General features: G+C 45.0%; 1 protein-coding gene across 1 annotated transcript in view; it reads right to left on the bottom strand.

The window, feature by feature from the left end:
• ACAD10 (acyl-CoA dehydrogenase family member 10) overlaps window positions 1–27,494 on the bottom strand; it is a 71,838-nt gene that overhangs the window by 24,709 nt on the left and 19,635 nt on the right. The window contains 7 exon segments of the mRNA XM_024256397.3: window positions 2,395–2,545; window positions 4,215–4,396; window positions 7,709–7,777; window positions 13,423–13,564; window positions 16,752–16,911; window positions 21,388–21,546; window positions 25,143–25,337. Of these exon segments, the coding sequence (XP_024112165.2) occupies window positions 2,395–2,545; window positions 4,215–4,396; window positions 7,709–7,777; window positions 13,423–13,564; window positions 16,752–16,911; window positions 21,388–21,546; window positions 25,143–25,337 (1,058 nt within the window).

Below are 27,494 nucleotides of genomic sequence, written 5' to 3'. Positions count from 1 at the left end.
GAAATCTTTTTCTACTTAGATTATCTTTTTTGAGACTTATGACCTATGTACAGCAAATTGGTTTATTTTACCCACTAAATAGAATTCCAACATATGGCCGAACTACACTTTATTTATCATGTATTATAATTACAAGCATGACCAAAACAAACATCTTCGCCTGAGTCTCTTGGTACAAAGCTGCAGCAGATGCTTCTTTACAAGAAACGATGGGTTGTAGCATATTCCCATCTTCCATGTTACTGCCCATTAGTTTTCTTTTTTTGTTGGTTTTTGAGACGGAGTCTCACTCTGTCACCCAGGCTGGAGTGCAGTGGCGCGGTCTTGGCTCACTGCAACCTCCACCTCCCAGGTTCAAGTGATTCTCCTGCCTCAGCCTCCTGAGTAGCTGGGATTACAGGGGCACCACCACACTCAGGTAATTTTTATATTTTTAGTAGACATGGGATTTTGGCATCTTGGCCAGGCTGGTCTCAAACTCCTGACCTCAAGTGATCTGCCCACTTTGGCCTTGGGAGGCTGGGATTACAGGCATGAGTCACCGTTCCTGGCCACTGCCTGCTACTTTTCAAAGTAGCTGCAGCAGTTTATGCTCCCACCACCGCTGATTCACTCCACTAGCAAGAAATGTTCTTCCATCCATCAAAAGACAGAACTATCTCTGACTGTGTTGATCAATAAGCAGCAGCACGCTCTCTAAAATCAGAGGATGCCTTTCCTGGAAGCAACATCCTAAATGATTATCATACTTCACTATAGCTAGGGGAGGGGGTGCTCAGACCGCACTGGACATCTCCTGCCTGCTGTATACTTGATCACATTCGGGGATCATTGAGGTGCCAAGAGAAGCAAAGACAAGGTCCACAGAGCAGCTGTTGTGGGCTGGTGACACAAAGGCCACCTGAGGTCTTCCCCGCCAAAGGAAATACATGGCAATGGCTGGCAAGGAAAGTGTTGTCAGGCAAGTGCTCTAGAGTCCCAAGTGGAGAAAGAAGATGGAGGAGGGGGTCAAATACAGCCCAACTGCACACCGAGTTCAAGGCAGTGTGGGGGAAGCACTTGGCCCCATCAGTCTCTGACGCAGAGGCAGGTTCCTCAAGCTCCCGTGATGACCACATGACAAAGAAATCTCAGCTGTCCACTCTCAGACCCAGGGGGATCCCCAAAGGTGGCTGGCTAACGGAAGAAGCCGGGAGCGAGGGACACCGGTCAAGCCAAAGAAGAGAGGCCAATCAAATTTGGAAGGCAAAGAAATGTCTTTAAGGCTGGGCATGCTGGCTTACGCCTGTAATCCCAGCACTTTGGGAGGCCAAGGTGGGAAGATCACTTGAGGGCAGGAGTTCGAGACCAGCCTGATCAACATGATGAAACCCCATCTCACATTTTTGTATTACTAAAAATGTATTGTATTTTTGGATTACTAAAAATACAAAAGTTAGCCACACATGGTGGTGTACACCTGTAATCCCAGCTGCTTGGGAGGCTGCGGCAGGAGAATCGCTTGAACCCGGGAGGTGGGGTACACGGTGAGCTGAGATCACGCCACTGCACTCCAGCCTGGGCGACTGAGTGAGACTCTGTCTAAAAAAAAAAAAAGAAATGGAAATGTCTTTAAAATTAGCCTTCACTGTCTAGCCTTGTTTAATAAAAGGCCTGGGTCTCCAGATGGGCAAGAAGACAAGTCAAATAAGGCATGCTTGCATCAAAAGCACATCTCCAGGTGCTGCGAAGCAGAAAACACTATAAACACTACCCTATAAAAGTACCTAATGGGTAGTTTTCACAGCAAGAGATGATAAGATAAAGCTAGACACTGTCACCAGACGCCAGGCATACTGAAGTTCCCATTTTAGCCATGCTACAGGCTCATCACATACCCCCAGAGACCCTGTCACTCTCTTTCAATCCTTTCACTACACCCAGTGAGAATGTCCATCCCCAGGCCTCTTGGGAGGTGAGTGCCACCCTCACTCTGTCTTACTTTCAGATGAGATTGGGCCTGCTCAGGGTGGTATGGCTGTAGACTCTGCCTTACTTTCAAACAGTGGGTCTCAACAGAGGAATGCTGCCCTCCCTAGGAACACTGGACAAGGTCTGTGAAGATTTTTGGTTGTCACACTCTGTGGGGAGGGGCGCTACTGGCATCGAGTGGGTTGAGGCCAGGGATGATGCCTGACATCCTACAATGCACAGTAGGTCCCACCACAAAAACATATCCAATTCAACATGTCACGGTGCCAGAGCTGAGAAACCCTGCCTGAAAAGGCCACACACAGAGAGGTGCTTTGTAATAGGAATAATTCCTGACTATAAATTGCACCAATACCAATTGCTCAATTCCCCCTTGGAGCATCCTTGCTGTCATTTTTCAGCTCTCCCTGCCACCACATCTACCTGAAGTCCCCGTGCACCACTGTGGTCCTCTGCTGACAGGGAAGATGGAGGGGCAGCCACTCGATCAGCCTCTCCATGGCTGGGATGGTGCTGGTTTCGGAAGCTCGATACTGCTTAACCCAGGTTCGCACCTGGCGCAGAATATAGTCCCCTGCGGGAAACAGGATTAGAACATGGTGTGCAATTTCAGCAACTTCCGAAAGTAGCGGAAAAAAAAAAAAAACAGTGCAGTGAAACCCTTTGTCATGCTCTGCAGTGGGTGGTGCAGTGTCTTTGAACACATTCCTATGACTGGAGAATTTCCCACATGATGCTCCTGCTGCCCAAGGTGGAAGTCACCAGCTGTTTGGCTGGATTAGTGTGGTCTGGGTGCTGTTCCTAGCTGTGTGGTCTCCAAGTATGATCTCTGGTCCTCTTAAAGACCTTGTGGCCGGGCATCGTGGCTCACACCTGTAATTCCAGCACTTTGGGAGGCCAAGGCGGGCAGATCACGAGGTCAGGAGTTCGAGACCGGCCTGTCCAACATGGTGAAAGCATGTCTCTACTGAAAAATACAAAAATTAGCCAGGTGTGGTGGTGGGTGCCTGTGATCCCAGCTACTTGAGAGGCTGAGGACAGAGAATCGCTTGAACCCGGGAGGTGGAGGTTGAAGTGAGCCAAGATTGCACCATCGCACTCCAGCCTGGGTGACAAGGGCAAAACTCCGTCTCAGAAAAAAAGATCTTGTGTGCTTCCTAACAGCCTTTCATAAATCACTTTTTGGCTAAACAACAGTGGTTAGCTGAGCACATGAACCCTGGGGCCAGACTGCCAGGCTATGAAACCCAGCTCTGCTGTTCTCTAGATGTGTGATCTCAGGCAGGTTACTTAACATCTCTATGCTTTAGTTTCCTCATCTTGAGATGGTCCTCATAGAGCTGTTGGGAGAATAAAATATGTAAAGCCCTTAGAACTATTCTTGGCATGTGCTAAGAACTACATGAGAGCTGGCTGCAGCGGCTCATGCCTGTAATCCCAACACTTTTGGGAGGCCAAATCACTTGAGCGTGGGAGTTCGGGTACAGCCTGGGCAACATGGCGAAACGCTGTCTCTACTAAAAATACAAAAATTAGCTGGGCATGGTGGTGTGTACCTGTAGTCCCAGCTACTCAAGAGGGAGAGGTGGGAGGATTGCTTGAGCCCAAGAGGTTGAGGCTGCAGTGAGCTGAGATCACGCCACTACACTCCAGTATAGGCGACAGAGAGAGACCCTGTCTCAAAAAACAAACAAGCAAAAAAACTATCCCTGTTGAAACTGGACACGGTGGCACATGCCCAGAGTCCCAACTACTTGGGAGGCTGAGATAGGAGATGGCTTGAGCCCAGAAGTTTGAGACCAGCATGGGCAACATAGTGAGACCGCCATCTCGAAAAATATATATATTCCTGTTGAAAAGAATATTTAGGGGAAAGGGTAAAAAACGGAGAAAAATACATTTTAAATACCTTTGGTCAGTATCAGAAAAAAAATTTAAATGGTCTAGTGAGATAAAAGTTGCAGGGAATTGGATAGCAGAATATTTAAGGGAAAAAAGAAAAAACGAAAAAAAAAAAGTTGCAGGGAAGAAAGATTGTGTAGTTCATAAAGGGATTTATTGAAGGCCCAAATGCCTAAGTCAGCAACACCTCCATTAAAACTAACTGGATTTCCAAGGAAGAAGCTAAGTCTGCCTTACGCTTGGTGTGTTAATACCCAAAACGACCCAAAACAATTCAGATCCTAAAAGCAGAAGCACTAGCGATGAAACAACTAGCATGGGAGACGTGGTCTCCTGCTCACCTTGCTTCCCATAGTCTTCAAGCCCCACAGCCTGAGGATCCACACTGTGAATTTTGCATAGGACTGTGTTCATGGCAGTGTATATGGCTCGCCTGTGGCTGGGCTCCAACCCTGGCAGGGAAGGGTCTTTGTAGATAAGACCTGGGCAGTACTCCATCACATAGAAGGGGGTGCCAATGACACTGAGAGGAACACAGAAGGGGTTTCAGGGATCAGAGTCATAATGTGGCAGGCCGTTAGTCATGACCCTATTCTTTGTCACTGTCCCTGGGTATACAGGTTGAGAGCTGGTGAAGAGTTCAGACCCAGAGCACTGGATACTTCCTTTTTCCTTTCACATAAGCACAGTGCATTAGAAGTATCCTCTCTTGCAATGATCGATCCACATACATGCACACACACGTACATACACACGTGCACGCACACACACGCACACCCATCTATGCTTCTTGGACAGCATGCTTTTCTCTTCTCCCTGGTTCATTTGCGTAAGCCACACAAATGGATTCAAAGTGTAATAATGTAGCAAGCAGCAAGGCTCAGAGAAGGACCTCTGGAGTCATACCGAACCAGGTTTTTATTTTTCATTTATTTATTTAAAAATTTTTTGTTTTGAGACACAGTCTTGCTCTGTCACCCAGGCTGGAGTGCAGTGGCGCGATCTCGGCTCACTGCAAGCTCTGCCTCCTGGGTTCACACCATTCTCCTGCCTCAGCCTCCCAAGTAGCTGGGACTACATGCGCCTGGCACCACGCCCGACTAATTTTTTGTATTTTTAGTAGAGACGGGGTTTCACCGTGTTAGCCAGGATGGTCTCAATCTCCTGACCTCGTGATCCGCCCGCCTTGGCCTCCCAAAGTGGTGGGATTACAGGCGTGAGCCACCGCTCCTGGCCTATTTATTTATTTTTTTGAGATGGAGTCTTGCTCTGTCGCCCAGGCTGGAGTGCAGTGGCGCGATCTCGGCTCACTGCAACCTCCGTCTCCTGGGTTCAAGCGATTCTCCTGCCTCAGCCTCCCAAATAGTTGGGACTCCAGGTGCATGCCACCATGACTGACTAATTTTTGAATTTTTAGTAGAGACGGGGTTTCACCATGTTGGCCAGGCTGGTCTCAAACTCCTGACCTCAGGTGATCTGCCTGCCTCAGCCTCCCAAAGTGCTGGGATTACAGGCGTGAGCCACTGCACCCAGCCATGTTGTTGTTTTTTAATCTGTAAAACATACCCACTTCAAAGGGTATTGCAAGAACTAAGGGAGCTTCAGGATACTTGTTACTTAAAAAAAAAAAATGAATTAAGGAACAAACATACAGAGTGCCTGGCATGGTCTCTGGTTCCAATAAGGGTTCAATAAGTATCCCTTCTTGTTATTGAGGTTATTTTTATCATTTTTTGGTGATATGAGTGGTGTATATACCACCCAGCAGTACTAAGGTGACCCAATGACATGTCACTAATCCATCTTTTGGTCATTACTAGCAATCAGTTTACTACTCTATTTATTTATTCATTTATTTATTTTTGAGACAGAGTCTTACTCTATCACCCAGGCTGGAGTGCAGTGGTGCGATCTTGGCCTACTGCAAACTCTGCCTCTCGGGTTCAAACGATTCTCCTGCTTCAGCCTCCCACGTAGCTGGGACTCCAGGCGCAAGCCACCATGCCCAGCTAATTTTTGTATTTTCAGTAGAGACGGGGTTTCACCATGTTGGCCAGGCTGGTCTCAAACTCCTGGCTTCAAGTGATCCACCTGCCTCAGCCTCCAGTTTACTACTCTAAAAAACTGTTTTGAAAATCCTACCATTACAAATGTTTCAAGTTGAAAAACTGTTACAAAAGATGTTTTGGATGGGGGAAATTTGAACATGGGCTAGATATTCAGTATTATTATTAAATAATTGTTATACTGGTTATATAACAATTACTGTTATTAAATAGGTATACTGGTGTTGTGGTTATGAAAGACAATGTCAGCCGGGTGCAGTGGCTCACACCTGTAATCCAGCACTTTGGGAGGCCGAGGCAGATGGATCACCTGAGGTCAAGAGTTTGAGACCAGCCTGGCCAACAAGGCGAAACCCCGTCTCCATTAAAAATACAAAAATTAGCCAGGTGTGGTGGTGCATGCCTGTAATCCCAGCTACTTGGGAGGCTGAGGCAGGAGAATTGCTTGAATCCAGGAGGCAGAGGTTGCAGTGTGCCCAGACCGTGCCATTTCACTTCAGCCTGGGCAACAGAGTGAGACTCCCTCTCAAAAAAAAAAAAAAAAAAAAAAAAGGAAAGGAAGGAAAAAAACAAAAAGACAGGGTCTCACTCTATCATCCAGCCTGAAGTGCAGTGGTGTGATCACAGCTCACTGCAGCCGCCACCTCCCAGGCTCAGGTGATCCTCCCACCTCAATCTTCTGGGTAAGTAGGAAGGACTACAGGTGTGCACCTCCACACCTGGCTAATTTTTTGTTTGTTTTTGTAGAGATGGGATTTTGCCATGTTGCCCTGGCTGGTCTCAAACTCCTGGGCTCAAGTGATCTGCCTGCCTCAGCCTCCTTAAGTGCTGGGATTACAGGCGTGAGCCACTGTGCCCGGTTGATGTCTTTATTCTTGAGAGATGCATGCTGTCTGAAACTTACTTCAAAAGGTTCAGCCAAAAAAAATCATTATCTACATGTTAAAAGCATACATATATACACGCACACATATATAGAAAATAAATGTGGCAAAATGTTAACAATGTTTTAATTTTTGATCACATGAAGTGTAAACAGGTAGTCATTGTATTATTTTTTCTTCTTTCACCTTTCTGAAGGTTTCAAATGTTACATAATTAAAACGTTAGGAAAGAAGAGATACTCAAAAAGCATGTTACAAAGCTATTTAAAATAGTTTAGGGCCGGGCGAGGCAGCTTACACTTGTAATCCCAGCATCATGGGAGGCCAAAGTGGGCGGATCACCTGAGGTCAGGAGTTAGAGACCAGCATGGTCAACATGGTGAAACCCTGTCTCTACTCAAAAATTACAAAAACTAGCTGGGCGTAGTAGGGGGCGCCTGTAATCCCAGCTACTCAGGAGGCTGAGGCAGCAAAATCACTTGAACCCAGGAGGCAGAGGTTGCAGTGAGCCGAGATTAGGCCACTGGACTCCAGCCTGGGTGACAGAATGAGATTCCGTCTCAAAAAACAAAACAAAACAGTTTAGAGAGACTCTGATAAAAAAATAAATAAATAAATAAAAAACAAGCAACATGAAACTAGATAAATATGTATTTTTTGAATGTTAAAAAAGATGTTTTCTTCCAATTCTCCCTAAAGCAGGCATATACTTATCTTGCAGGATAACTTAAATATCTGAGAACTTCTGGGAGAGGTTGTGATAAAGTTTCTTTTCCCTCCTACCCAAATTTTATTTGTCTTTAACAAATTGGAATTTGTGTTAGCATATGGGCTTTTCTCTCCTGTAGCCTGAATGTGCAAATAGCAAAAACATCTGAACTTTACCTTGAATCTTCACAGAGATCAAGAACGTTAGGGACAGGTACTCCAGCATTTGCAAGGGCTTTCATAATCCTGCCAGGAGAAATGAAAATAAACAAAATTGCTGGCTGAATTGATGAGATTTTCTTGAAGTTACTTTTCTTTGTTTTTTGTTTGTTTGTTTTGTTTTGTTTTTTGAGACACAGTCTCACTCTGTCGTCCAGGCTGGAGTGCAGTGGCGCGATCTTGGCTCACTGCAACCTCTACTTCCTAGGTTCAAGCCATGCTCAGGCCTCAGCCGCCCGAGTAGCTGGGATTACAGATGTGCACCACTACGCCCAGCTAATTTTTGTATTTTTAGTAGAGATGCGGTTTTGCCATGTTGGCCAGGCTGGTCTCAAATTCCTGACCTCAGGTGATCCACCTGCCTTGGCCTCCCAAAGTCCTGGGATTCCAGGCGTAAGCCATTGCGCCTGGCCTGAAATTACTTTTCTGCATTAAAAATGGTACATAAATTAAAATGAAATTCTAAAAACTATTCAATTGACCCAAAAGTAGGTAAGAACAAAAAAACTGATGGGACAAACAAAAAAACCAATGGTGAAACCGTAGACCTAAATCAAACATATCAATAATTACATGAAACTCAAAAGATGAATAGATTCCAATTAAAAGACAGAAGTTGGCCAGGCACGGTGGCTCCTGCCTGTAATCCCAGCACTTTGGGAGGCTGAGGGGGAGGACTGCTTGAGCCTAAGAGTTCAAGACCACCCTGGCCAACATGGTAAAACCCTGTCTCAACTAAAAATACAAAAATTAGCCAGGTGTGGTGGCACGCACCTGTAATCCCAGCTACTTGGGTGGCTGAAGCATGAGAATCGCTTGAACCCAGGAGGCGGAGGTTGTAATGAGCCAAGATCGCTCCACCGTGCTCCGGCCTGGGTGACAATAAAAAACAAAACAAAACAAAAGAAATAAAATAAAAATAAAAGACAGACGTTTTCAGCCTGGACATAAAAACATGACCTAATTATATGATGTCTACAAGAGATATGCGCTGAATATATAAACATAGATAGGTTGCAAAAACAAGGATGGAAATGGAAGTATTATGCAATCACTAAGCATAAGAAAGCTGGTGCGTCTACTTTAATATCAAATAAAGCAGCCTTTACGACAGTGTACCACCAGAGACAAAGAGGGACATTTGAAAATGATACAACTGCAAGTTCATCAGAAAGATATTACAATCATAAATATGTATGTGCTAAACAACCGAGCTTTGAAATACATCAAGTAAAAATGATCAAAATTAAAGAGAAAAAAATGAAGAAATCCACAAGTCTTAGTTGAGCTTTTAACACTCCTTTCTCAGTAATGATAGAATTAGACAAAAATAGATTTATCTAAAGACATATCTGAACCCACTACCAACTTGATCTGATAGACATTTGTATACTACTCACTCAGATATTGCAAAATACACATTATTTTCAAGTAAACACAATATGTTCACCAAGATAAGTCATGTGCTGGTCCATAAAATAAATCTCAATAAATTTCAATAAAAATTAAAATCTAGCCCAGCACACTAGCTCACGCCTATAATCCCAGCACTTTGGGAGGCCAAGGTGGGCAGATCACCTGAGGTCAGGAGTTCAACACCAGCCTGGCCAATACGGCGAAACCCCGTTTCTATTAAAAATACAAAAATTAGGGCCAGGCATAGTGGCTCATGCCTGTAATCTCAGCACTTTGGGGCTGAAGCGGGCGGATCACGAGGTCAGGAGATCGAGACCATCCTAGCTAACATGGTGAAACCCCGTCTCTACTAAAAATACAAAAAAAATTAGCCAGGAGTGGTGGCGGGTGCCTGTAGTCCCAGCTACTCGGGAGGCTGAGGCAGGAGAATGGCGTGAACCTGGGAGGCAGAGCTTGCAGTGGGCCAAGATCGTGCCACTGCACTCCAGCCTGGGCAACAGAGCGAGACTCCGTCTCAAAAAATAATAATAATAATACAAAAATTAGCCGGGCATGGTGCCTCACGCCTGTAATTCTACCTACTCAGGAGGCTGAGGCAGGAGATATCACTTGAACCCAGGAGGCACCAAGATCATGCCACTGCACTGCAGCCTGGGCGACAAGAGTGGAACTCCATCTCAAACAATAACAAACAAAAGGCTGGGCGCAGTGACTCACGCCTGTAATCCCAGCACTTCGGGAGGCCGAGGCAGGTGGATCATGAGGTCAGGAGATTGAGACCATCCTGGCCAACATGGTGAAACCCCATCTCTACTAAAAATACAAAAATTAGCCGGGCATGGTGGTATGTGCCTGTAGTCCCAGCTACTGAGGAGGCTTAGGCAGGAGAATTGCTTGAACCCGGGAGGTGGAGATTGCAGTGAGCCGAGATCGCGCCACTGTACTACGGCCTGGGTGACAGAGAGACTCCATCTCAAAAAAACCCAAAAAATTGAAATCTTTTAGGGTATTTATCAGACTTCAATGGAATTAAACTAGAATTCATTCACATACAATACCTAGAAAAAAAACCCAAATATTTGAAAATTAAACAATGCACTTCTTTTTTTCTTTTCTTTTTTTTGAGACAGAGTCGCATTATGTTGCCCAGGCTGGAGTGCCATGGCACAATCTTGGCTCACTGCAATCTCTGCTCACTGCAATCTCTGCCTCCTGGGTTCAAGAGATTCTCCTGCCTCAGCCTCGCGATTGACTAGGACTATAGGTTTGCACCACCACACTTGGCTTAGTTTTGTATTTTTAGTAGAGACAGGGTTTCATCATGTTGGCAAGACTGGTCTTGAACTCCTGACCTCAGGTGATCCACCTGACTCAGCCTCCCAAAGTGCTGGGATTACAAGTGGGAGCCACTACGCCCAACCTGAAAAGTTATATATTTAAATGCTTGTATTAGAAAAGAAAAACAGGCCAGGTGCAGAGGCTCACACCTGTAGTCCCAGCACTTTGGGAGGCCAAGGCAGGTGGATCACCCAAGGTCAAGAGTTTGGACCAGCCTGACCAACGTGGTGAAACCCTATCTCTACTAAAAATACGAAAATTATCTGGGTGTGGTGGCGCATGCCTGTAATCCCAGCTACTCAGGAGGCTGAGACGGGAGAATCACTTGAACCTGGGAGGCAGAGGTTGCAGTGAGCAGAGATCGCGCCACTGCACTCCAGCCTGGGTGACAGAGCAAAAACTCCGCCTCAAAACAAAACAAACAATAGAAAAATGTAACAAAACCGAACTGTGGTTCCCAGATCAACGTAATTGATAAATCCCTAGCTAGACTAACAAGAGAGCGAGAATACAAATTATCAATCAATACCAGCAGTGATAAAGAAAGGATATCACTAGGGTGGGCATAGTGGCTCACGCCTGTAATCCCAGCACTTCGGGAGGCCGAGGCAGGTGAATCACTTGAGGTCAGGGGTTGTAGACCTGCCTGGCCAACATGGGGAAACCCCATCTCTACTAAAAATAGTAAATTAGCTGGGCATGGTGGCGTATGCCTGTAATGCCTGTTACTTGGGAGGCTAAGGCAGGAGAATCACTTGGACCTGGGAGATGGAGGTGGCAATGAGCCGAGATCATGCCACTGCACTCCAGCCTGGGTGACAGAGCAAGACTCCATCTCAAAAAAAAAAAAAAAAGGATATCACTATAGATCCTACATATATTAAAAGGATAGTAAGGGAATATTATAAATAATAAATTCAACAGCTTAGGTGATATGAACAGACTCCTTAGAAATTACAACTTACCAAAACTAAAACAAGATGAAATAAAATATCTGAGTAATAATATTTTTATTAAATTGAATTAATAATCAAATACCTTGGCCAGGCACGCTGGCTCCTGCCTGTAATCCCCAATACTTTGGGAGGCCAAGGTGGGAGGATTGCTTGAGGCCAAGAGTTCAAGCAATATAGTGAGGCCCCATCTTTACAAAAAAATTTTTAAAACTAGCCAGGCATGATGGCATGTGCCTGTAGTACTTGGGAGGCTGAGGCAGGAGAATCACTTGAGTCCAGGAGTTCGAGTTTACAGTGAGGTATCATCACACCACTGTACTCCAGCCTGGGCAATAGTGACACTCTGCCTAAAAAAAAAAAAAAAAATCAGCTAATACTACATATGCAGTTTGTATCTGCCTTTACTATCTTAAAATTTTATCATACACATTTGTTATTATAGGCATACTTTTATTAGCTGCAATAACAGCATAATCATTAAAGGTGAGCTACAAAATCTCACGGACTGGCTATAAAGCCGGACTCTAGCACTTGCTTACTAGTTTTATGATCCTGGGTATGCTGGTTAATTTTTTTTTTTTTTTTTTTTGAGACAGGGTCTCACTTTGTGAGTGCAGTGGTACGATCCCAGCTCACTACAACCTCTGCCTCCTGGGTTCAAGTGATTCTCCAGCCTCAGCCTCCCATGTAGCTGGGACTACAGGTGCAAGCCACCAACACCTGGCTAATTTTTGTATTTTTTGTAGAGTCAGGGTTTCACCATGTTGCCCAGGCTGGGCTCGAACGCCTGAGCTCAAAGCAATCTGCCTGCCTTGGTTTCTTTAAGCCTCACTTTTCCCAGTTGTAAATGAGGATTATAATAGTAACATATCATAGAATTGTGAGGATGCTCTGTAGTAACAAGACATTCAAAGCATTTATTTTAGTGCCTGGCACATACTAAACATTCAATACATGTTAGCTATTACTATTACTGTCATTGCGACAAGTACATATACCAAGGTTTACTTAATTATTTCCTGATACGGTATAGATTATAGTACATTTAAGTAGTTTCCAAACTCTTTTATTTGTTTCTTGAGACAGAGTCTCGCTCTGTCACCCAAGCTGGAGTGCAGTGGTGCCCATCTTGGCTCAGTGCAGCCTCCACTTCCCAGGTTCAAGAGATCCTCTCACCTCAGCCTCCTGAGTAGATGGAACTACAGGTATGTGCCACCACACCCATCTAATTTTTTGTATTTTTGGTAGAGACAGGTTTTCACTATGTTGTCCAGGCTGGTCTTGAATTCCTGAGTTCAAGTGATCCACCTGCCTCAGCCTCCCGAAGGGAGGGACTACGTTAGCTACTGCTCCTGGCCTTCTAAATTCTTATTATTAAACAACTTTATGGTGAGCATATTAATACATAAAGCTGTTTCCCCCTACTTAGAATTATTTCTTTAAGACAGAGCCCCATAATTGGAATTATTAGGTCTGAAAGTATGAAAACACTGAGGCTTTTAATAAATTGTATCATATTGTTTTCCAGAATAGTTCTAATTTACATTTGGCTTTTTTGGGGATTGGAGCAGGGTCTCACAATGTCTTCCAGGTGGCAGTACAATGATGCCACAGTAACTCACTGTAGCCTCAACCTCCCAGCTCAAGCAATCCTCCCACCTCAGCCTCCTGAGTAGGTGCGACTACAGGTTCATGCCACCACACCCAGGCTAATTTTTTTTTTGGGTAGAAACAGGGTCTTGCTGCGTTGCCTAGGCTGGTCTTGACCTCTTGGGCTCAATGATCCTCCTGCCTCGGTCTCCCAAGGCACTGGGATTACAGGTGTGACCCACCAGGCCTGGCCCATAATTGTAGTTTTAAATGTCGGGGTGTTTTTATGGAGTACTGACTTTTCAGTTTAGGGCTGAGCTTGTGCACAGTGGAGGCTAGTGGGCAAGTGCTCCCCTGGCCCTGAAAACTTACCTGAACTCCCTCTCTATGGCATGGGCAGATGGAAGGAGTGTCCCTGGGGGCTTCTTCCTCAGAACTAGATCACGATTAGCCAGCCTGATGTAGTAAGTTGGATTTGACTGCCCGTGATCAAACTGAAGGAGTTCCAATGGGCCTGCAAGTTTGAAAACAAAGAAAACTCAAACCAGTCCTGGAGGACAGATCTGAGCAAACATTCTTTCTTTCTAATGAGTTCTGCATTTGGGCTTCAAAATATCCTCATCTGCCATGCAGTGCAAGAAAAGCACCTCTTCCCTGCCTACTAGGAGTGACTGAGTCCCAGGTCTACACTCCACCAACTCAGGTCCAGGATCACATGCCACTACAGTTTGTCAAAGGCCATTCATTTTATACCAAAGTAATTTTCCCACTTTGTGCAGGTGTCCAATTTTGTCCTTCCTGCCAACTCCTGCTCCATGAATAAAAACATGTTCATTCTATTTATCAAGCACAAACGCAGCCATGGCAACCCATCTTGCCAAATGGAATGCTTTAAGCCTGAGGATGAAAGGTGCCCTTGCACGTCCCTCTGCCTGACACTGCCGGGACAGCTGAAAGGAGCAACACAGAGGCCTTCGGCCTGACCCAAAGCTGCTTTCATGAGATGCAATTTCCCACTGCACTAGGCTGAATTTTGTGGCTCCCTTGCAGGATCCTGGCTGAGGTGAAACTAATTCATTCTCAGCTCCATAAGAAGACTGAACCCTGGGTATAGACTGATTTCACTTGGTTAGAAGAGCAGGCAAGCAACAGAAGTCGGCCTGAGTTCTTCTGGCTGGCCAGAGTGGGCGCCTTGGCTGTGCAGAGGCCACTACCAATAATCCAATTGCTGGAAAACATCCTAACATGAAACTCCATCAATAAAAGCCTTTTTCACGGAGCAAGAGGGTGAAGCCTTTATTACCTGGGAAAAATGTCTTCTTTGGCCAGGCGCAGAGGCTCATGCCTGTAATCCCAGCACTTTGGGAGGCCAAGGCAGGTGGATCACCTGAGATCAGGAGTTTGAGACCAGCCTGACCAATGTGGTGAAACCCCGTCTCTACTAAAAATACAAAAATTAGCCAGGCATGGTAGCGGGTACCTGTAATCCCAGCTACTCGGGAGGCTGAGGCAGGAGAATCACTAGAACCCAAGAGGTGGAGGGTGCAGCGAGCTGAGATCATGCCATTGCACTCCAGCCTGGGCAACAAGGGCGAAACTCCAACTAAAAAAAAATTAAATTAAATTAAATTAAAAAAAATTGTTTAAGTCTTCTTTTTTGTTTTCTTTTGTTTTTGAGATGGAGTCTCCCTCTGTCATCCAGGCTGGAGTGCAGTGGCGCGATCTCAGCTCACTGCAACCTCTGCTTCCTGGGATCAAGCGATTCTCCTGCCTTAGCCTCCCCTGTAGCTGGGACTACAGGCATGCGCCACCACACTCGGCTAATTTTTGTATTTTTAGTAGAGATGGAGTTTCGCCATGTTGACCAGGCTGCTCTCAAACTCCTGGCCTCAAGTGATCTGCCCACCTCAGCCTCCCAAAGTGGTAGGATTACAGGCATGAGCCACCACCCCTGGCCCAAAAGTGTCCTCTAAAGCACACAGGGCACCTGGTTTTCTGAGGGCGGAATGTGAAGGAGGAAAGAGAAAACTTCTCTCCAAGAAATGGAGACAATTTGTTGTGTTTTAAAATCATGCAACTTTTTTTTTTTTTTTTTTTTTTGGAGACAGAGCCTTGCTCTGCTGCCCAGGCTGCAGTGCAGTGGCACGATCTCAGCTCACTGCAACCTCCACCTCCCGGATTCAAGTGATTCTCCTGTCTTAGCCTCCTGAGTAGCTGGGGCTACAGGCATGTGCCACCATGCCTGGCTAATTTTTGTATTTTTAGTAGAGATGGGGTTTCGCCATGTTGGCCAGGCAGCTCTCGAACTCCTGATCTCAGGTGATCTGCCCATCTCGGCCTCCCAAAGTACTGGGATTACAGGGGTGAGCTACCACACCCAGCAACATTATTTTTCCTTTTTTTTTTTTTTTTTTTTTTTGGGATGGAGTCTCACTCTGTCGCCCAGGCCCAGGCCTGCAGTGGCACTATCTCAGCTCACTGCAACCTCGGTCTCCCAGGTTCAAGTGATTCTCCTGCCTCAGCCTCCCAAGTAGCTGAGATTACAGGCGCCCGCCAAAACGCCTGGCTAATTTTTGTATTTTTAGTAGAGATGGGGTTTCGCCATGTTGCCCAGGCTGACCTCGAACTCCTGACTTCAGGTCATCTGCCTGCCTCAGCCTCCCAAAGTGCTGGGATTACAGGCATGAGCCACTGCGCCCAGCCCTTTTTTTTTTTCCTTTTCCTTTTTCTTTTTTGAGATGGAGTCTCACCCTGTTGCCCAGGCTGGAGTGCAGTGGCGCGATCTTGGCTCACTGCAACCTCTGCCTCCCAGGTTCAAGCGATTGTTGTGCCTCAGTCTCCAGACCAGCTGGGACTATAGTTGTGCACCATCACACCCAGCTAATTTTTGTATTTTTAGTAGAGTCAAGGTTTCACCATGTTGGTCAGCCTGGTCTCGAACTCCTGGCCTCAAGTGATCCGCCTGCCTCGGCCTCCCAAAATGCTGGAATTACAGGAGCGAGCCACTATGCCCCGGTCAGCAATGCAAATTCTTTTTTTTTTTCCCCAAGATGGAGTCTTGCTCTGTCACCCAGGCTGGAGTGCAGTAGCACGATCTCGGCTGACTACAACCTCCACCTCCCGGGTTCAAGCAATTCTCCTGCCTCAGCCTCCCGAGTATCTGGGATTATAGGCACCCACCACCACACCCAGCTAATTTTTGTATTTTTAGTAGAGACAGGGTTTCACCAAGTTGGCCAGGCTGGTCTTGAACTCCTGACCTCATGATCCACCTGCCTCGGCCTCCTAAAGTGCTGGGATTACAAGCGTGAGCCACTGCACCCCGCCTGCCAATGTAACTTCTAAGTCGTCTTCACAAAATGGGCTGTCGTCTCAAAGCATTAGAAACTGTAAAATCCTCTGAGCACATACTGCAGTCCCCAAGTTCCTCTCCCTGTTGAAAGCAGGCAACCACTGCCATACCACACTCTCAGGTGTAAGAGTGGGATAGGTACACTTTTGGAGATCCATAAATAGGGAAGTTAATGCTTTTTCCCAAGCAAAACTGAAAGCAGCGCTCCGATGCACCAGGCCCAGTGGCTATTTTCCTCACTGTAAAGCTTCTTTGTCTCCAGCCCATTCCATTAGGGTTGAAAAGTGAGAAACAGACCAAAACCTTTGCCTTGGAAAGAGTTACCAAAACACGAAAGAAGCCCACATACCTGTGGTCTGGATACCCAGTAAGTCTTTGAGGTACTTCTCCAAGGAATCTTTCGGAATTTCCATCATCTTTTTCACAGGCCGAGTGTTTGGAACACCTACTCTCAATGTAAAGCCCAAGAGAGCTTCTAATTCCTTTAATGCAGTCTCTGGGTCATTAACCTGGTTTCAGAGAGAATATGTAGATGTATATTTTTTGTTGTTGTTATTTTTCCCTTCTTTTCACAGAATGTTGAGAATATATATACATATATATTTTTAATTTTACAATTCATGGTAGTACAGGTGTAGAGAATACATATTGAACAAGTGCCAGCAGTCAATCCTGGCCTCAGGGGCTCCTATCTGTTTCCTAGGAGGTGTCTGAAATGTTTGTTCCCTGGTGCCATAAAGACATAGCACTTGAACATAAATTTAATTTACTCAGCAAGGCCATTTTTACTTCCTGCAGAAAGGGTACACTCGCCAGCAGTTTTGCCACAACAGTACACCAAACAAAGGAGACAGGGTCATTTATAACCTGACGCATCCACCCTACTGCTGTGTCTGGTTTCCATTGGCTGGAATGGGACTTTACATTCTGTATTTGTCCTGATTGGCTAGCAACTTAGAACTTTTTAAAAGAGGCAAAGGTAGAGGAGAACAAAGGAAGGAGGAAGTAACTTGTGGAATGCTGAGAAAGGTAAAAACACCTTCAAATAAGGAAGAAGAACATGCTATGACCTAATGCTTGCTTGGACCAGTATAAGCATGCCAGGGCAAATATTTAGGTTAAATTGTGGGAGCTAAGAACATAAAGTACATTGATTTCTTTATCATGGCTAGCAGATTTTTAAGAATGTTAGCACAGGTCTTCAAATAAATGTTGCTTCTAAGAGAAGTTACTATTTATTCCTAATTAAATGGGGAGGAAAGTCTTTGAAGAGGAACCTCTACTTTACTTTTTACAATTCCCCCTCTTTTTATTTTATCATTTCTCTTCAAACTTGTTTAATATGTTTTGACTTAATTGCTTTGTTTGTCCCTCTAATAGAAGTAATTTTTCCAAATAGGGTGGAGGAGAGTTAGGAGTTAACTCTGTAAGTGTGGCAGAGACAACATTTTGTATAAAACTTCGAAGGCCGGGCATGGTGGCTCATGCCTGCAATCCCAGCACTTTGGGAGGCTGAGTGGGGCGGATCACGAGGTCAGGAGTTCGAGACAAGCCTGACCAACGTGGTGAAACCCCGTCACTACTAAAAATACAAAAAAATTAACCGGGCATGGTGGTGTGCAACTGTAATCCCAGTTACTCAGGAGGCTGAGGCAGGAGAATCACTTGAACCTGGGAGGCAGAGGTTGCAGTGAGCCGAGATTGAGCCACTGCACTCCAGCCTAGGCAACAGAGTGAGACTCCGTCTCAAAACAAACAAACAAAAAAACTTTGAAGGCAGGGAATAATATAACAGCCTACAAGAATAAGTACACCAATAACAAGAGCAAACGAGGTGAGAACTGAAGTTAAAACTTCTTTTTATCCACTGAACCAATGTTTTATTATTTTAGAAAATGGGTTATTTATTTCAGAATTCTTGGCAAGTTTATCAGATAGGGCTGTTAATCCTGTAGCACTTTTGTTATAGTCCATCAGGGGCAGTATTACTAGGAACGAAGGTACAACATTGAGTTTTAATTATGAAACAAACATCTTTTTTTTTTTGCTAGTATTATTATTATTATTTGAGATGGAGTCTCACTCTGTCATCCAGGCTGGAGTGCAGTGGCACAATCTCGGCTCACAGCAAGCTCCACCTCCTGGGTTCACACCATTCTCCTGCATCAACCTCCTGAGTAGCTGGGACTACAGGTGCCCGCCACCATGCCCGGTTAATTTTTTGTATTTTTTTTAGTAGAGACAGGGTTTCACTGTGTTAGCCAGGTGGTCTCAATCTCCTGACCTCGTGATCTGCCTGCCTCAGCCTCCCAAAGTGCTGGGATTACAGGCGTGAACAACTGCACCCGGACGTTTTTTGCTAATATTATATTTAAAGCTATTTTATTTTTCTAGGCCATCTGGCTGGTAGGTCCTAATAGCACTTGAACACAAATTTAATTTACTCAGCAAGGCTATTTTTACTTCCTGCAAAAAGGGTACACTCGCCAGCAGTTTTGCCACGAAAGTATACTGAACAAAGGAGACGGTTATTTATAACCTAACGCGTCCACCTTACTGCTGTGTCCAGTTTCCATTGGCTGGAACGAGACTTTACATTCTGTATTTGTCTTAATTGGCTAGCAACTTAAAACTTTTTAAAACAGGCAAAGGTAGAGGAAAACAAAGGAAGAAGGAAGTAACTTGTAAAATGCTGAGAAAAATAAAAACACCTTCAAATAAAGAAGAGAAACAAGCTATGACCCAATACTTGCTTGGACCAGTATTAGCATGCCAAGGCAAATATTTAGACTAAATTGTAGGAGCTAAAAACATAAAATACATTAATTTCTTTATCGCAGCTAGCAAATATTTAAAAATGTTAGCATAGCTGGGTGCGGTGGCTCACGCCTGTAATCCCAGCACTTTGGGAGGCCGAGGCAGGCGGATCGCGAGGTCAGGAGATCGAGATCATCCTGGCTAACACGGCGAAACTCCGTCTCTACTAAAAATACAAAAAATTAGCCAGGCGCCTGTAGCCCCAGCTACTCGGGAGCCTGAGGCAGGAGAATGGCGTGAACCCAGGAGGTGGAGCTTGCAGTGAGCAGAGATAGCACCACTGCAGTCTGGCCTGGGCGAAAGAGTGAGACTCCGTCTCAAAAAAAAAAAAAAAATTTAGCACAGGTCAGCTGGGTGTGGTGGCTCACGCCTGTAATCCCAGTACTTTGGGAGGCCGAGGCGGGCGGATCATGAGGTCAGGAGATCAAGAAATTGAGACCATCCTAGCTAACACAGTGAAACCCTGTCTCTACTAAAAATACAAAAAAATTAGCCGGGCGTGGTGGCAGGCGCCTGTAGTCCTAGCTACTCGGGAGGCTGAGGCAGGAGAATGGCGTTAACCCAGGAGGTGGAGCTTGCAGTGAGCCGAGACTGCACCACTGCACTCCAGCCTGGGCGACAGAACGAGACTCCGTCTCAAAAAAAAAAAAAAAAGTTAGCACAGGTCTTTAAATAAATTTTGCTCCTAAAAGAAGTTACTATTTATTCGTAATTAAATAATAAGGAAAGTCTTTAAAGAAGAACTTCTATTTTACTTTTTACAAAGGGTAGTCCTTTAGAGGGAAATTATCAAAGAAGTCAGTGCTCTGAGGAAGGCCTTCGGACCCAGGATATTTAGCTAATGAGGGAGCAGTAAAATGAGTTTCCTCTTCCCATTTAACTCCTAACCACACTGAACTTTCTATCCTGCAAAGAGAAGCACTGGTCAAGTGTTCACAAAACAGCTAGGCATGATGTGTGCACCCACAGTTCCAGCCACTTGGGAAGCTTGAGGTGGGAGGACTGCTGGAGTCCAGGAGTTCAAAGCCCTGGGCAATCTAGCAAGACCTTATCTCAAAAAAGATTCACGGCCGGGCGTGGTGAGGCCATGAATCTTTGGGAATCGAGGCAGGCAGATTTCCTGAGCTTAGGAGTTTGAGACCAGCTTGGGCAACATGGTGAAACCCTGTCTTTACTAAAATACAAAAAATTAACCAGGCATGGTGGCGTGCGCCTATAGTCCCAGCTACTCAGGGGGTGACACACGAGAATTGCTTGAACCAGGGAGGCAGAGGTTACAGTGAGCCAAGATCATGCCACTGTATTCCAGCCCGGGCGACAAAGTGAAACTCTGTTTCAAAAAAAAAAAAAAAAAAAAAAAATTTCACAATACCCTCTTGTGCCAAGAAGAAACATTATGCTGCAATGTTTGCTCTTGCCCTACAGGCCCATCAGCTCAACGATGAAAACCCAAACATAGAAGAATAGAAGCCAGGCGTGGTGGCTCACACCTGTAATCTCACCACTTTGGGAGGGTAAGGTGGGCAGATCGCTTGAGCCCAGGAGTTCGAGACCAGCTTGGGCAACATGGCAAAACCCTGTCTCTACAAAAAATACAAAAATTAGTTGGGTGTGGTGGTGTATGTCTCTGGTCAGCTACTCAGGAGACTGAGGTAGGAGGATCACTTAAGCCCAGGAGGTTGAGGCTACAGTGAGCTATGATTGCACCACTGCACTCCAGCCTGGGTGACATAGCAAGACCCTGTATGAGAAAAAAAAAAAAGAATAGAAAAAAGTTGGCATGAGACCCCCTCACATAGCTTCTCGTGCTTTACAGCAGTGAGCTGCATGGCCTGCATGGCTGGTGGCCGCTGGCTCCCCACTTAAGGCAGCATCACTGGATCATGAGGACAGTGTGAACACCCCCACAAAGGTCTTAAGCCTGCCATTCACCTCCTTTCCCATCTCTTTTCTCAACCTGCCTTCTCAGTACCTGTTTGTCTTGCTTCCTGTTGAAAATACAAGCAGCTAGTCACATAGATTTCATAATTAACACAAAATAAGATGACTATGGAAACATAGGGGAAAACCCTAAGGAAAGCTAGAGCTACAAATGTAAAAAGATTACAGAGAAACATTGCACTAGTGGCTGGTGCATGAGAGGGGATTCAAAAATTAGTGACTATTACCTTAATGGTGTGAATACCAAGTCTGGCAGCTGCTTTTAGATTTGGTCCAAGGTCATCAAGAAAGATGGACTCGGAGGGCTGCAGGCCGAGCCGCTCCAAGCACAGCTTGTAGATCCTAGGGTCTGGCTTACAGATCCCTTCCACGCAGGACTCCACGATCTGATGGAGAGACAGGAATGAGAGATGAATGTCCCGAAAGGTGAAGCTCCCACATGCACGCTGATAAACTTTTTGAAAGGAGAAGCATAAGAAGGACAGTTGAGATTTATTATAACAAGTAATTTAAGAGTGTTATGATATAAAATGATGTTGCCTTCTTACATTGAGTAATTTGATAATACTGGGTTACAACGTGGGGGCAAACTCGAGAAACCAAAGTGTCTGTTTCAGACACTGTGACCCTGTGCAGTGAGCAAAGCCATAATGGCCCTCAGTGCCATCATCAATAAAATGGGAATAATATTAATAGTCATCTTACCTATCTTAGCTCAGTAAGTTGTGAAACTTAAATGAAACTTAAGTGAGTTCCAAAACGACAAAGCATTTGGCTAATGTCACATCTTGGGGCTAAATAGAGCAGAAGAAAAACTGTACATGTCAGTTTGACGGAAAGTATTTCACCATTTTTTTTTTCCAGAAAGAAGACACTATTACAAGTATAAAATAAATACGAACTCAGTGTTTATTTCAGAGGTTAAAAACTCATCCATACTCCATTTAGACAGAAATTCCATGGGAGGGCTGACACTGTTCCTGACATGCTAAGAGGCTCCTGTACTCTGACGACCTTGCTTCAGCCACATATCTGATCCGGAATGGGTGGAGGGTGCTGGTAAGAGTTCAGGAAAACACGGGAAAGCCTTCTCAGTGTCAGGCTGTCTCTGATCCACTGACTCCATGAAAGTCCTTTCACAGTGTCCCCAGGGCTTAATCTCCTATAGAGTGGGCCCAAGACAGCCACATAGCCTATAACCAATACCCTCTGATCTGCCCTAAGAACAGAACTAAATCTCCGACTTGCCACTTGGAATGACCCAAGCTCTCCAAGGCCAAGGACAAACCCAATGGCCCCTCTCTCTACCCTACACTTGCATTCTGGGTTGGGTGAGAACTGCCCTTTCAGGTAAATAAATGTCTGGAATAAACTGGACCTTTCTGCTTTCTCTTGTCTCCAAAGGACCTGAATGAGCTAAAAAAAAGTCTAAGAAGCTACCCTACAGAAAACGTCAATAGTGAGAAGTACAGAAGCAGGGTATCTCAGACACCAGTCGATGTAACATACCAGATGGAAGCGGCAGAGCTGTACTGGCTGAGACAAGAGATGGGAGAGTGGAGGGAATTGGGGGGGATGGGGCAAAGTTCCAGGAAGCATTCGGCTCCTCTCACTAGGTGAATTATATTTGGGGGAAGTAAAATAAATTCTTAAGATTTATTTGATAAGATCTCTAGCCTTCTCTTTCTTTTCTTTTTTGCACATGATGGCATGAACTTATTCAGGGCTTCTATTACTTTCTTGGCAAAGCAGGAACTGTGGGAACAAGGTCAGTGTTTTTCCAAATGTAGATCAGATAAAAATGATTTTATTTATCAAGGCTATATCCCAGGAAGATGGAGGGAAAGCCTCCTTCTCAAGGTAAGCATGACAGAGGCTGTGTGATAAAAGAAAAGCATGGACAGAATCTGAAGTCCCTTACCGCATCTTGGGGTATCTCACCCCAGCTGCAAGGCAGAATCACCTGTGGAGCTTTTTCGAAATACACATGCCTGGATCCCAACTAGACATACTCAATGAAAGCCTCCAGGGAAACAGACCCAGCGTCTTTACAAACTTCCAGGTCATGTGATGTGTAGGCAGAGTTGAAAATCTTTAATCTCACTGGCCCAACGAAGGGTACAAATACACCCAGGCATAGGCAGATGTAGGGCTAAGGTAATATGCCACTTCCTGGAGTCCAGCAAAAGTAGCTCTTCCAAAGATGGAAAGAATCAGAAAGGGGCTCTGGTAGCAAAATGTCCAATACTTGAGTTATCAGAGAAATTTAATCCAACGTGTTCCAGAGGCTACCATGACTCTCACTATATTTCGTGAGCTGTTCCCTTTTGCACTGACTCAGAATATCTTTGGAGGAATGGGCCAGGGGAAGGGTCCTTCTGATCCATCACAACTCTAAAAGTGCTGGAAGATCAACTGCCAATCTGGGCTTTGGAGTCTCTAAAGGGAATTATCACTGCTGTTGGTTGTAAGACAAAAACAAACATTTTTAAAGTATCCAAATAGGGCCGGGCACGGTGGCTCACGCCTGTAATCTCAGCACTTTGGGAGGCTGAGGTGGGTTGATCACTTGAGGTCTGAAGTTTGAGACCACCCTGGCCAACATGGTGAAACCCAGTCTCTAATATTCATAAAAAACACTAAAACTAGCCAGGCGTGGTGACATGCACCTGTAGTCTCAGCTACTAGGAGGCTGAGGCATGAGAATTGCTTGAACCCGGGAGGTGGAGGATGCAATGAGCTGAGATTGCGCCACTGAACTCCAACCTGGGCGACAGAGAGAGACCTTCTCTCAAGGAAAAAAAAAAGAGAGTACCCAAATAGGGGCCAGGCATGGTGGCTCATGTCTGTAATCCCAGCACTTTGGGAGGCTGAGGTGGGCAGATAACTTGAGGTCAGGAGCTCGAGACTAGCCTGGCCAACATGGTAAAACCCTGTCTCTACTAAAAATTCAGGGGTGGTGGTGCCAGGGGTGGTGATGCATGCCTGTAATCACAGCTACTCAGGAGGCTGAGGCAGGAGAACTGCTTGAGCCTGGAAGGTGGAGGTTGCAGTGAGCCGAGATGGTGCCACTGTACTTTAGCCTGGGCAACAGAGCGAGATTGTCTCAAAAAAAAAATATATATATATATATAAATAAATAGGCCAGGCACGGTGGCTCATACTTGTAATCCCAGCACTTTGACAGGCTAAGGCAGGTGGATCACTTGAGGTTGCGAGTTCGAGACCAGCCTGGCCAACATGGTGAAACCCCCATCTCTACTAAAAATATAAACATTAGCCAGGCATGGTGGCACACGTCTGTAATTCCAGCTACTCAGGAGGCTGAGGCATGAGAATCACTTGAACCTGGGAAGCAGAGGTTGCAGTAAGCTGAGATTGCGCCACTATACTCCAGCCTGGGTTACAGAGCAAGACTCCATCTCAAAATAAAATAAATAAAATAAAATAAATAAATAAATAAATAAATAAATAGGTAAGGTACCCAAATATAGCCAAGCATGTCAATACGATAGGTTTATCACATGACAGGTTGGGATACACACATGGAGCAGATGGATTTAGTATAGGAAGTAAATCAGGCCGCGGAAAGCAGTAAAGTTTTATTGGACAGCACTGGTCTAGGAACTAATGTCACAGAAATAGAAGGCAACATAGTTAGTCTTAGAAAAGGCCAAAGGATCCATTAAGATATGAGGGCTGATAGAGATGCTTGTGTTATATGAAGACTAAGGTTCGAATTCAGAATGTAAAGCTGAAGTGTCAACCAGTAATCAAATGCCATAAATGTCTGACCTTGCTAAGAACACAGTGATATCTTAAAGGGTCTGTTTTCAACCTATTGCATTTAAACCTAACTTAGTCAAGTGTCTGAAGGAAAAACTCCCTCACTCAAGACCTGCTAGAAGACAGCATTTAACGTTGCACCCTGAAGTGAGGCCACAGATTCTGTTCCAATGGTTTTCAATTAGCTCAAGCTTACCACATCAAACTGTTTCCGGTCCAGGGGCAAAAAGCTTTTCTGGTTGGGAAGATAAAAATTATTGCTCAAGACTGCAGTCTGAAGACCTTTTGCCCGAATTTGAGTTATGGCCTCAGTCATCACTGGGAACTGCTTTGCCACTCGCTCACTGGTCAGCAGAGAGAAAAATGAGTCCACAGGCACGGAGGGCTTTGACTAAGAACAGGAGAGGGCACAGGAGAACAGCAATCATTAAGAGTGACAAACATTCATGGCCAACAGAAAAAAAAAAAAATGCTTATTCCTGGCGTCCTTCTGCTCTCTGGCTACAAGAGCCCAGGCTCATACCTTGCTGCCTGCAGGAACTGTGTTCCTCAGCCCCTGTGCTGAACTCTCACATAAGGTTTTTAAAAGTTATCTAGGACTAGAGTTACAGGCTGGGCACAGTGGCTCACACCTGTAATCCCAGCACTTTGGGAGGCTGAGGTGGGAAGACTGCTTGAGCTCAGGAGTTTGACACCAGCCTGGGCAACAAAGTGACATCTAAAAAAAAATTTTTTTTAACTTAGCCAGGCTTGGTGGCACATACCTGTGGTCCCAGCTACTCAGGAGGCTGAGGTGGGAGGATGGCTTGAGCCTGGGAGATTGGGGCTGCAGTGAGCTAAGATCAAGCCATTGCACTCCAGCCTGAGCAACAGAGTAGGGAATGGAGCTATTTATATCAATATTACAATTAAATGAGTTCTTTATTCTGCTCATGGATTGCTAGTTGAAAAAAAAAAACAGCATATCATAAGAGGATACAGTGAACTCTAAAAGTATATGAAGTATATGTCATTTAATTTTTAATGATTGAGAAGTCATTTAATGCTTTTTGTATTGCCTCAGTATCACCATTATGAACTTTAGTTTCTGATCAATTTTTTTCTTGTTTTTAAATTCAATCTGTGTGGGTTTTGAAAACTCTTATAAGGCCGGGCGTGGTGGCTCATGCCTGTAATCCCAGCACTTTGGGAGGCTGAGGCAGGCGGATCACGAGGTCAGGAGATCGAGACCATCCTGGCTAACATGGTGAAACCCCATATCTACTAAAAATGCAAAAAATTAGCCAGGCGTGGTGGCACGCACCTGTAGTCCCAGCTACTTAGGAGGCTGAGGCAGGAGAATTGCTTGAACCCAGGAGACGGAGGTTGCAGTGAGCCGAGATCATGCCACTGCACTCCAGCCTGGGCAACAGAGCAAGACTCCATCTCAAAAAAAAAAGAAAACTCTTATATTATCACATTTCAAAATCTGCAAAGGCAAGTCTGCTATTTTATATATACATATACACACACAGATTTTAGAACAGCTTTACTGAACTATAATTCACATGCCGTGCAAGTCACCTATTTAAAGAGTACAATTCAATGGTTTTTAATATATTTACAAAGTTGTGCAACCATCACTGCCGTCAATTTTAGGACATTTTCATTACTCTAAAGAGCAAACCAGCCAGGCGTGGTGGCTCACGCCTGTAATCCCAGCACTTTGGGAGGCCAAGGCAGGAGGATCACAAGGTCAAGAGGTTGAGACCATCCTGGCCAACATGGTGAAACTCCATCTCTACTAAAAACACAAAAATTAGCTGGGGCTGGTGGCACATGCCTGTAGTCCCAGCTACTCGGGAGGATGAGGCAGGAGAATCGCTTGAACCCAGGAGGCAGAGGTTGCAGTGAGCCGAGATCGCTCCACTGCACTCCAGCCTGGGTGACAGAGTGAGACTCTGTCTCAAAAAAAAAATAAAAAAAAAAAAAGGAGTAAACCGTACCCATTAACAATCACTCCTCATTTCTCCCAAAGTCTCCTTGTACTAGAAAACCACCAATCTACTTTCTATCTCTATGGGTTTGCCTATTCTGGACATTTCACACAGATGGAATCATATACCATGCAGTCTTTTTTGACTGGCTTCTTTCACTTTGCATAATGTTTTCAAAGTTTACTATTATATATACATATTTATATATATATATATATATATAAAAATTGTGGAAAATATATGTAACACAAAATCTACCATTTTAACCTTTTTTTGTTTTTGTTTTTGAGATGGAGTCTCACTCTGTCACCCAGGCTGGAGTGCAGTGGTGTGATCTCGATCCTGGCTCACTGTAACCTCTGCCTCCCGGATTCAAGCAATTCTCCTGCCTCAGCCTCCCAAGTAGCTGGGATTACAGATGCCCACCACCACGCCTGGCTAAATTTTGTATTTTTAGTAGAGATGGGGTTTCACCATGTTGGCCAGGCTGGTCTTGAACTCCTGACCTCAGGTGATCCGCCCACCTTGGCCTCCCAAAATGCTGGGATTACAGGTGTGAGCCACCGCACTCG

Source organism: Pongo abelii, chromosome 10 (assembly GCF_028885655.2).
Source record: "Pongo abelii isolate AG06213 chromosome 10, NHGRI_mPonAbe1-v2.0_pri, whole genome shotgun sequence".
Lineage (NCBI taxonomy): Eukaryota > Metazoa > Chordata > Mammalia > Primates > Hominidae > Pongo > Pongo abelii.
Note: the sequence above shows the minus strand (reverse complement) of the source record. Positions and strands in the feature narration are given on the sequence as shown.